Raw genomic sequence first — 11,283 nt, forward strand, 5'->3', positions numbered from 1 at the left:
CCGAGAGTGAGCAGAGTGATGCTGAGACATGGAGGCACAAGCCAAAGAGAATGAGACAGCCCCGGCGTGTCTACACATATGAAAAACTAGGCTAGCCAACCGTCCAGCAATGGAGCACGTGCCCTGTCAGTGTGAACAGCCCTTCAAGTGCCAGCCATCATTCCTCTGCCCCACCATCATTCATGTATCCTTTACAGTATGAATAGATATAACAGAAAACACACAGTCAACTTTACAAGAGAGTTTAATCTAAGCGTAACATTACAGTTGCAGTTCATGTTGATGTGGTATTGACACATGTTACAGTTAAAAGAAAACAGGTACTCTGAGCATTATTACTATAATAAATAAGAGGAAAGGTTTATCATTCTAGTGTCAAAGAGTTAAGACAGTAGTGGGTACAATACGGGTTTAATGAACTCATGGTTTTGAAGTGTGTAATCACATGATGTTTGGGTGTAAATGGTATTTTCCTTGTCCCACTGCGAAGATTCGGCAGGCCCACCAATGCTTCGAGGGATAACCCACCCTTCAGTACAAAAGGACTATGAATATTTAGTTTTGTATCGTGACCATGAGAGACTTGTCCTGAGATACTAAGAGATGGTATAACCTCTCACCCAGTAATGTGTAATATGTGTGGAAATACTTGTTTGCTCGCTCATCTTCGGTTAAATGTTCTGTTTTTGGAAAATTGTCAAAGATTAGAAAGAAAATGTGTGGCAACATTTTTCTTTTGTGGGGGAGGGTGTTGCGCTCTAGAAGTAGTTATAAAACTTACATTTTTCTGAATCGTTGGGAAAATCTTTAAAGACTGTTATTATTTAATTGTGTTTTGTTTTTGGACACATTTCTAGTTAATTTTTGTAGTTCACTAGCTCCAGGAGGTCAGAGTTCAGACGTGTGATGTCATCAGTAAGCGCAGAAAAAGAAAAAAAAAAAACAGTGTCTGAGACATGAGAGCAATGTTTTGCTGATGATATGTTATGCTGCCTGTAAACTCCAAACCTGAACTGAGGAGAATAAAGTTGCCAAAAGGAGAATGGAGTCATGTCTCTCTGAGGGTGCAACACAGGGCATCTCTACCATGTCTACATACTAAAATGCGCCGAGGTCCTGTCCTGTGATTCATGTTAACAAGCAGTTGAAAAAGGTGTAGCTAACAAAGCAGCCAGTGAGCATACAGTCACTTGACTCCTTCAACTTCAGCAGGTCGTCTTGACCGTCTTGACCATGCCTAAAAAGATGGAGCTGTGGATTTTAAACCACAGCTGCTGCACAATTATACTAAAGCAAAGGAAGCTGTAGTCAAACCCAACCCTGAAGGGAATCAGCCACGTGGTGGTTGACGAGGTCCACGAGAGAGACATAAACACAGACCTGCTGCTGGCTCTGCTGCGCACAAGCCTGAACAAGAACCCTGACCTGAGGGTCGTTCTCATGAGTGCCACTGGGGACAACCAGAGGCTGGCTCAGCACTTTGGCGGCTGCCCGATCGTAAAGGTGCCAGGGTTCATGCACCCAGTACAAGACAAGTACCTGGAAGATGTACTAAAGGAGATGGGGCGTCAGTCTCAGATCCCAGAAAGGGTGAAGACGGACAAAGAGGTGGAAATCACATCTGCCAGATTTTTGTTTTTCACACATTTTCTTTTTTTTTCCAAACTCATGAGTTGCTCTGCGTCTTTGTCTTGTTTAGAACGATGCTACACCGGATCTTGATTTAGTCGCTGATGTCATCGAACACATTGACAGATGTGGAGAACCAGGTGCCTATTTTAACAAGCTGTTAATTCACTTTAAATAATAGTGTTTGAAATTTTGGGTTAAGTCATATTTTACAACAACTCCTCTCCCCTCATTCTTCAGGTGCAGTGCTGTGTTTCCTCCCGGGATGGCAGGACATAAAGGCTGTTCAAGAGAAGCTCGAGGAAAAACCGCGCTTCTCCTCTGGCTCCCAGATGATCCTGCCCTGTAAGTAAGGAGATGGATTTCCAGAGGCCTGCTTTTTGGCCTCTGGAAAAAAGGTTCCCCACCTATAACCAGTTTATAATTTGGTTCTGTTTTTCTTTTAGTGCACTCAAGTTTATCAGTGGCTGACCACCAGGCTGTGTTCCAGCGCCCCCAAGTGGGACAAAGAAAGATTGACCTCGCCACAAACATTGCTGAGACCTCAGTTACAATAGATGACATTGTTCACGTGGTGGATGCAGGAACTCACAAAGAACAGAATTATGACCCACGGACTAAGGTTAGTATTGGTATTTGATTTTATTCCAGAAAAATGTCAGCAAAAGTAATCTCTTTATTTATTTATTTCCCCCCCAGGTGTCCTGTCTGGATACAGTTTGGATTTCCCGTTCAAATGTTACACAAAGAAAAGGGAGAGCAGGCCGGTGTCAGCCGGGACAGTCCTACCACCTTTTCTCAAGAAAACAGCTGGAATCCATGCCTCCCTTTCCCATCCCTGAGATCCTGCGCACCACGCTTGAGAGTTTAGTAGTGCAGGCTAAAATCCACAGTCCAAACTCAAAGGTACTGGAATCATTTTTGTCCTGTTCTTTCTTGTATCTGTATTTAAATTTTTTTCCATTTTATATTTATTAATGGCTTATCGTTTTTGGTGCTCGTAGGCTGTAGATATCTTATCCCAAGTATTGGACAGCCCAGAGCCAGAGTCTGTGAGAGACGCTGTCCGTAATCTACAAGATATAGGTAAGTGCGTCTTTACTTGTCTTTACTTGTTGTCTTGTCATTTTGATACAATTTTGTTTTGCAGGAGTCCTGGACAGGACCGAAACACTGACTCCATTAGGGGATCGTGTCGCCTGCATGTCATGTGACCCACGGCTGGGCAAAATATTAGTCCTAAGTAGCATGTTTAGATGTGTTCTGCCTATGTTGTCTGTAGCTGCCTGTCTCACTAGAGACCCTTTCCACAACAGCTTGCAGAACAGAGCACTAGTCAACAAGGTGAGATGTCTTCACCATAATACATTTTGCCATATTTTTGTTTGCTAAGCTGTTACTGAGTCGTCTGCTTTCTGTTTGTCCAGGCCAAAGAGGCTCTGAGTGGCTCAAGCTGCAGTGACTATCTGGTGTTCAGTAGAGCTGTTCTGGGCTGGAGGAAAGTTCAGCAGGAAGGCGCTGCTGTTTTAGTGCTGGAGTCTATTGTGAAATCACTGAATTTATCAGGAACTCTTTAAAGAACACACTATTGTCTGTTGCCACTTTTTTTTTAATGATGGCTGATGTAAGGCCTCCTTTGAATTTGGAACTTGAAATATATGATTAGTTGCTTTCTGAAAAGCTGAAGCTGGATCTTACTCTAATGGGTAGTGACCAAAGTGGCTGACCAAAGATTGTATGCAATAAATGTCATATTTATTAAAATCAACATCGCTGTTTCAAAAATGGTTTGATTTTCTATATAGAGTTATGGGATTACAGAAAAAAGAAACTCCAGAGGAAACTTTTCCTTTTTCTTTAAGAAAAATCCTTCATAAATGTCATGTGGAAGCTGCTCAGGCGTCTCAGTAATTCCTCCATGACATCCTGAGGGACCGCGATGCAAAATCTGCAGAGACAAAAAAAAAAAAAAAAAAAGACTTTGGGACTTGGACCATGAAATGAATCCATCTGCAGTCTAAACACAGACTTCTTTTAACAATAGAACTGATTTTTTGTTTCATACCAAAAATAAAATTGCTTTATATAATATCTATAATTTCTCTATGTATTTTGAAGAGTGCCCGACTTGTATTGTACCTGATGTGGTAGGTGCCCTCCTTTTGTCCGTACTCCCAACCAGGACTGGTAAACACTCCACCTTCTTCTAGCAGTCTCGTACAGTAGAATGCGTCTGGCTGCAGTCCTAATTCCTGAAATATCCAAGGAAAACAACAAAAATACATTTCAGGAAAATGAACCAGGAGAAAGTTCAAAGGGCTTCAGCACTGATTATGTAATACATCCTCTTGCATTTCTGCTGTAACCTTGGCTTTCTGAATGGCTTTTGGTGTGAGGTGCAGTCTGGGGAACGCAAACAATCCTCCTTCAATGGGTGGGCAGCTGAATCCCGGTAGGCTGTTGACAACCTCGTGGACTCTCTTCACGTTATGAACCAGCACAGTCCTGATGTGCTCAATCTCCTGCAGAAGACATCAGCTTGTAGAAAAATGGCAAATTCTTTATCAAAAACAGCTACAGCGCTACATAGGGATGGGTATCGTTTAGGTTTTATCCGATACCAGTACCAAACCGGTACTTTTGAAACGGTGCCGGTGCTTAAACGGTGCTCAAACCAGTGCTTAAAGAATGGAGAACACAAAATTGGTCCAAGAACCTCTCATGTTCAGTTGTTCTTTTTGTAAAAAGATAACAATGTTAGCCTTTTCTGCAGCTATAGGGCATATATGGTATCACTCTTGGCTGGAAGCAGTGCTTAAACAATGGAAAAAACACAAAATTGGTCCAAAAACCTCTCATGTTTAGCTGTTTTTTTGTAAAAAGATAACAATGTTAGCCTTTTCTGCAGCTATAGGGCATATATGGTATCACTCTTGGCTGGAAGCAGTGCTTAAACAATGGAAAAAACACAAACTTTGTCCAAAAACCTCTCATGTTTAACTGTTTTCCACTTTTTCTTTGGTCATTTTAGCCTTTTTGGCCAGAGTGAAGGGAGTATCTGCCATCAAACAAGAAGACAGCCGCATGTAACTACGACGGTGTTTGCTAGTTCACCTTACATGGATTAATGTAATAACGTGGTTAGCCTACTCAACGTAAATTACACACGAACAACATTAAGCTACTCACGCAGAGAAGAACGGCTGCTGCTGCCATCATCATCCGTCATCATTTCTGCTACACTGGCAGGGCTAGGGACCAGGACTTGTTGTTGCTAACTCCGGGTCCGATAACAGGCACCACACCCGCAGTAGATGTGCTCGGTGTGAGGTCTCACAGCAAGCTATCAAATACGGTGCATTTCTCGGCTTTTAAAAAAACGCTATGCGTCGCCAGGTGTTTCATCAGATTCGAGGTGTTACCTCCTTTGCACAGTATCACAGTATCAGCTTGAAACACTTGTTGCAGGCTGCTGAGTTTGCATCTTTTGCTGTGAAGTACAGCCAGACTTTTGACCGCTTTGCCTTGGGCATTTTTAATCTGTAGCTCTGCTCTAAAAGCACGTACGTACCTGGACCCGCCTACTATCCTCGGAAACGTAAAATGATTGGCTAGAATCTAAAGTGTATCACATCTCAGGAAAAAAAAAAAAAGCACCGAAATAAAGCACCGAAATGTGCCCTGCTTTTCGGTCTGGTTACTACCGTTTATGTCAGAAACCGGTACCCATCCCTAGCGCTACATGTAGTTGGTCGTCCTCAGCTAAACAAGAGTACAGTTCTCAGGTCCAACCTGTTTATAGAGCGGGTATGAGGGGTCTCCTGGCTTTGGAGGGTCCGTCATCAGATCCAGGGCAATCTGACCTAAAACTGGTGCACAAGCATCTTTGGAGAAAAGTGTGTGGATGTATTTCATGACAGCAGGATCCAGATTTACCAGCTCGACATATCCAGCACGGAGACCACACCTAATGAAAGAGACTTACATGTAGAAACAACAAAAAACGTAGCTGTTCTGGAGCTTTGCTTCTCATGATCACTCTCAGTGGATGACCAGTTTATCACTGAATTAGATTTTTTATTTTCATTTCACACTATCCCTACCATCCTCCTGTGACACACCAACCCTCTGCATGCCCTTCTTTACTACATCCTATGAAGATTTCTTCTTTACCTCCTGCCTGCCAGCTCAAAACAGCTGGTACATCAAAGGGAAAGCTCAGGTTGAGCAGTTTGGAGACATAGTTTGAGACCGAGATGGTTTGGACATGTGCAGAGGAAGGATAGTGGATATACTGGACACACAACCTTCCTTTTGACTCTTGCCCTCTCCACCCTGCTTGCACTCTCTTCTTCGCCTCTCTTTTGCACTCATCCACTAACCTTTGCTCCTGGCAGCGTCACTGTTACACCTGTGATACTTTTAAGTTCCGTATTTGTCATGATCCTGGGCCATGTTGGCCCAGCATTCTTAGTTTTCATGTATTTTTGTATTTTGTTCCTTATTTAGGCCATGGTTCCTGGGTTGCTCTGTTACATTGTTCCTTATTTGATTTCCCCTTGTGACTTTTACCCCCTGTGTGCCCCTCTGTGTATCTGTGAGCCCTCGTCTCCCCTCCTTGTGTTTTATTCCATGTTTCCCCAGCCCGCTATGCCTGTGCTCTCTCTCCCCTCCTGTCTGCACCTCTGTGTACTTCCTGTTTTACTTTGACAGTCTCCCGTCAGTGTTATGTTTACTCCTGCCGTGTCTCGTTATGATTATCTGTGTCAGCTGTGTTCCCCGTGTGCTCCCACTTCCCTCGTTAACCCTCTGTGTATTTATGTGCATGTCTCCCTCAGTTCAGTGTTTGCGTTTGGGTCCTCATCTGCCTCCACACGGCTAGTTCATGACAGTATTTTAACTTGTATAAGAAGTGTTTAAACTTACAATGAGACTCTGGTTAATGATCTCTTTGTTCATACCAGTCTAAAGAAAATGTCCAAAGTACGCATTTGCATGAATTTCAAAAAGACATTTCTACTATTAACACAGAAAATATATGTTAAACACAAAAGTGTAATTGTCACGATGCAAGTCATGCAATGCAATCAACTTTGGAAGTTTTTACCTAACAGCCATGAAAGACTGACAGACAACATGGGCACCCAAGTTTGTGAATGTGATAACTCGAGAACAAAGTGATGTAGGAGTTTTAAATTACATTGTAGGTGTATCTACTAGAAGGCTGAGAGGTGCCACTAACTGCCGCCAGCATCAGGGTAACCATTGCACTGGTTAGCATATTAACCTGGCTGCTTCTCTTCTGAAAAAAGCATAAACTGTAGAGAGTAGCTTATGTCACATTTGCGTTTTTCAAGATAAGGTTTCTTAAAACTCAACAATACAGAGAAATAATATTTGTAATGCAGTTAACAAACTTGAGAAGTTTGGTGTATAAGTTTTTAAAAATCCTGATCATCTTTGTAGTTGTGCAAACTTGAGAAGTTATAAGTATCAGTGAGCATACTAACGTCTTCATCTTTTTGATCTTGTAGTGAGATTGCTTATTTGACTGCTTTATTTCTTTACATTTCAGTTTAATTTTTGCCTGAAGCTTTGTGAGAATCATCCATTACAAACCAGATACACATCTGGACTGAACACATACTCTCCCAAGAAGCCTTTGGACACTGAGTGAAAGGAGGCCAGCTCCACTGTGCCTGAGAAAGGAGGCCCCATCTCGCTCAAAGTCCTTTTGTAGGAGACAAACTCACAGTTTTCCCCATAAACACAGTCCTGATAGAGCTGCAATGCAACATGTAAACATCCATAAGTTTATTTATACAGGTGCATCTGGTTTTTAAAATATGTTTGCATGGATGATAATAGCTTCTCCACCTCATCAACCAGAAGAAAGAGCCTCTTTTCCCAAGCAAACCGGATCACCTCTTGCACTGATTTTTGGCTCTGAACATAACCTACAGGCAGTGTGGCATAAAAACAAGTAAGGGTATAATATTCATCCTGTAACACAAAGACCAAACACTTACAGTAGACAATCCCCACACTGGCTGGAATAAATACCTGCTGGATTTCCGGGGTTGATGACGTACAGAGCCACAGGATTACAGACTCCCTTTGCAGATTCGAGCGCTCGCTGCAGCTCTTCCACCTGCAGCGCCCATCCCTCCTCCTCACTCAGGTAATAAGGGACAGCGACTGCACCCAACTGCGTTATGGACAACACGGTTTTGTTGTGGCATGGCACTGGAATCAACACACCTGTTCTTGGTGAAGCCTCACGGTTCACTAAGACATTGAGAATGTTCTAGAAAGCACAGAAAAGAGAGATTGTGATGATCCATTAGAAAGCACATACACATGTATGCAGCATGTCGGTAATCATGGAGTTACCAAGATTGACCACTGTGAGCCAGGGCTGATGTAAATGTTCTCGGGGTGAGATGGAATTCCTCCGTCTCGTCTCTTTATGAATTCAGAGATGCTGTGGATGATTTCTGGTATACCAGCTGTGGCAGAATATGAACCTGAAGAGATTGAAAACAGACTTTAACTCACATAAAACACACCTACAACTTGATCCGGCAAAACAAAGCAGACTTTCTGCCTAGATTTGAATTCATAAAATGGCTTTTTTAAACCGTTTTATAAGACATATACATTTCATTGTATTTATAATGTTTGTCTATATGAGCCTATAGTTCATTAAACACTATATTGGAATAATTTTTCTTTTTTATTATTACATATTCTTCCTGTATAGAGACTTTTATGTATATAATAAGCATAGATGCCAGAGTACGACAGCATTTCTGCGCAGTTCATTTGTAATCTGTTGAGACCTGTTACTGTTGTTCCTGTTATGTTGGTTTCCAGGAACACCAATTATGTTCCTGGGTCAATTTGACCCGGGGCATGTTTACTCATCCAAAAGTGTCAGAAACACTGGTATTGATTATTTTACAATTTTCTTTTATAATTTAGATTTTTTTTTTTCGTTTTCTGTAGTGATGCAGATGACATGTGACATCTCTTCTGTTCTGGGTCAATCTGACCCGCAACATAACAGGAGGGTTAAGTGAATCAAATCAAATCAAAATTCATTTCTATAGCACATAGTAATACCACAATTTGACCAAAGTGCTTCACAGTCAGTCAGAGCAACAGTATAAGCCAGTTAGAATAAAATCAGTTAAAAGGAGGGCAAGAAAAAATATGAGTAAACAGCATAACTATCCACGAAATAACCAACTAGTTTGAATCAAAAGCCAGAGTAAAATAATAAGTTTAAAGACGCAATTTAAAAGACTGGATGGACTCGCAGAAACGAATATAAGGAGGGAGATTATTCCAGAGTCTGGGTGCAACGATAGCAAAGGCCCGATCTCCTCTGGGCTTCAGACGAGACCTCGGTTGCGTCAGGAGCATCTGATTGGACGATCTTAGCGCTCTATTAGGATTATACAAATGGAGGAGTTTAAATAGATAGCTGGGAGCCAAATTGTTTAGAATTTTAACGGTAAGTAAGAGAATTTTGAAATTGATGCGATATTCAACAGGGAGGCTAAAACTGGTGTGATGTGATCATAATTTCTAGTACCAGTTAAGAGACGCGCAGCTGCATTTTGAACTAACTAGAGCCAGTGAAGAGAAGAATATGGAGGCCCGAGTAGCGGAAATTACAGTAGTCCAATTTGGAAGTGATAAAAGCATGGATAAGCTTTTCGAGATCCTTCAAGGGAAGGTATGGCTTTGCTTTATCTGACGCAGCTGGTAGAAACTGTTTTTACCACAGTGGAGATCTGTTTCTTGAGCTTGAAAGAGCTGTCCAGGAAAACACCAAGGTTTCTTACAGTGAGCGAGAGATGGCTAGCAAGAGGCCCTAAGGCATCAGTTAGTTGGTCCAGCGGAGTGTGACTATCAAAAACTATAACTTTGTCTAAGAAAGTTACGTGATAACCAAGTTTTGACCTCTTTTAGACAGTTGAATAGAGGTTGCAGAGAAGTAGAGACATCCAAAGGGAAATAAATTTGTATGTCGTCGGCGTAACAGTGGGAGGAAATGTTATATTTTTTAAATATTATTCCCAACGGCAGCATGTACAAGGAAAGTAAGATATTCTCACCCAACTTTATGAATTAAAAAACTTAAAACAAAAAATTGTTTATGCTTTACAACTACAATAGTGTATGTAGCTTTAAGAATCCTTGCAAACCTTATTTTTTAATACATAAACATCTATTTTATTTTTGAATTGAATTGAATTGAATTGAATTGAATGTAGATCTGCATCTGTAGATAGTTTTGATGCCATCGGCCCTGTTTTGGAGGTTTTAGTCTTTTGATATTTCTGCCACCACGCGGTTACTGCAGATACACCATTTTCATTTTTTTCACATCATTAGACCGCATACGTTGCCCTCACCTACACTCCCTCCAACACATCTTCCCAGCTCCTCCTGGGCCCTCTGTCTTACATCAAGTGGCAGATTGTTGCTGTTGATAAGCGGCGGGTAAACACATGCTGCAAGAACCTGTGAAAAAGTGCAACACGGACATCCTTACTCAAAGGAAACGTAATGAGTTTACACAGTGTGTAAAGGTCCAAGTTTACCTGTCTGACAAATGTCAGAGGTTTCATTCCTGCCCTGTGTAAATCATCCTGGAAGACATCGATCACTTCTTTGTAGGGTCTTCTCATTCCCTGTAGAAGAGGGATTGAAAGCAAAGGTTAAAGATATTACAACAAAGACAGCATAACTAACTCTGGTTTATGCTCCCTATATTACAACTCTGCGTATAGTTTTTCTTGCCTGTCTGAGCTCGTCCTTGATCTGGTTTGCTCGTCTTGCCAGGGCTCCATACTCTAACCGCTTCATGTTCCACATGTTTGAATTGATGTCCTGCAGGACAAATATTACTGTAACCCTCTTTGTTCAGACCAACAGAAGTGTGGAGGAGGTGAGCTGAGTCTTTTCTTCCTTCTCGGCTTGATGTGAGCAGAACCACCAAAGGACTTGTTTTTTAGTTGGATGTGCACAGAATTAGGCAATATGTGCCTTATTAACAGACCCTGTGCTGAAAGGACGGACTTCTTGAATTAACTCCAGTGTACAATTCGATGCTTTACTTCTGCATTGTGTATAAACTTTTGGTCATGACTATGCATGACAGAGCACGTTAAAGTATCTTCTCTTAGTGCCTCCTGTTTAAATAGGAATAAACAGGACAACAACTTATGTGCCATGTGGTATGTGCCACTGAACAGCTTTCATCGTGGCACAAAGGTTAGAAGAAGGTTAATATTTTCCTTAGAAGAAAATGTCTAAGAAAGACTCTCCCTCTCTACTGTTCAAGGTTATCAGTGCTTGTAGGTTCACCTACATTTGCAGTACCATGCAGAAGTTTTGATCCACCCCTCATTTCTTTATATTTTGCTCACAAAATGGAAAAATAAGTGCATCAATTTATTGAAACGTGAAAATATACATGGAAATACAGAATACAAAGTAAAATTGAGCTTTTATAGTTCAAATGTGCTTGAAAGTCGATATTTGGTTTGACCACCTTTATTCTTCAGCACAGTCTGACATCTCTTAGCCAAGCTTTCTGATCATTTCTTTAAGTAGTCTTAAGGAATAGTTCTTCCTTCT

The 11,283-nt window shown here is 41.4% G+C and overlaps 2 protein-coding genes across 2 annotated transcripts; one reads left to right on the forward strand and one right to left on the reverse strand.

Annotated features, from left to right (window-relative positions):
- Window positions 1-1,233: 1,233 nt before the first annotated feature.
- On the forward strand, window positions 1,234-3,206 carry LOC134617315 (ATP-dependent RNA helicase DHX30-like). The gene is given in 8 exon segments (XM_063462525.1): window positions 1,234-1,608; window positions 1,700-1,769; window positions 1,870-1,974; window positions 2,076-2,251; window positions 2,329-2,535; window positions 2,634-2,715; window positions 2,780-2,973; window positions 3,057-3,206. Coding segments are annotated over 8 exon segments (1,359 nt in total).
- On the reverse strand, window positions 2,259-10,527 carry LOC134616295 (alanine aminotransferase 1-like). The gene is made up of 11 exons (XM_063461046.1): window positions 10,444-10,527; window positions 10,245-10,334; window positions 10,056-10,164; window positions 8,023-8,156; window positions 7,693-7,936; window positions 7,507-7,586; window positions 7,277-7,413; window positions 5,422-5,596; window positions 3,996-4,151; window positions 3,769-3,881; window positions 2,259-3,577 (listed from the first exon to the last, which is right to left on the reverse strand). The coding sequence occupies exons 1-11, from the start codon at window positions 10,516-10,518 to the stop codon at window positions 3,487-3,489; spliced, it is 1,404 nt and encodes a 467-aa protein (XP_063317116.1). The 5' UTR covers window positions 10,519-10,527; the 3' UTR covers window positions 2,259-3,486.
- Window positions 10,528-11,283: the final 756 nt, after the last annotated feature.

This window comes from Pelmatolapia mariae, linkage group LG18, assembly GCF_036321145.2.
Source record: "Pelmatolapia mariae isolate MD_Pm_ZW linkage group LG18, Pm_UMD_F_2, whole genome shotgun sequence".
Taxonomy (NCBI): domain Eukaryota; kingdom Metazoa; phylum Chordata; class Actinopteri; order Cichliformes; family Cichlidae; genus Pelmatolapia; species Pelmatolapia mariae.

Coding starts and splice junctions, on each gene's coding strand:
- LOC134616295 (XM_063461046.1), bottom strand. CDS start 10,518: ATGTGGAACATGAAGCGGTTAGAGTATGGAGCCCTGGCAAGACGAGCA. Junction 10,335..10,443: donor TCAAGGACGAGCTCAGACAG/GCAAGAAAAACT, acceptor CCTCTTCTACAG/GGAATGAGAAGACCCTACAA. Junction 10,165..10,244: donor CTCTGACATTTGTCAGACAG/GTAAACTTGGAC, acceptor ACTTTTTCACAG/GTTCTTGCAGCATGTGTTTA.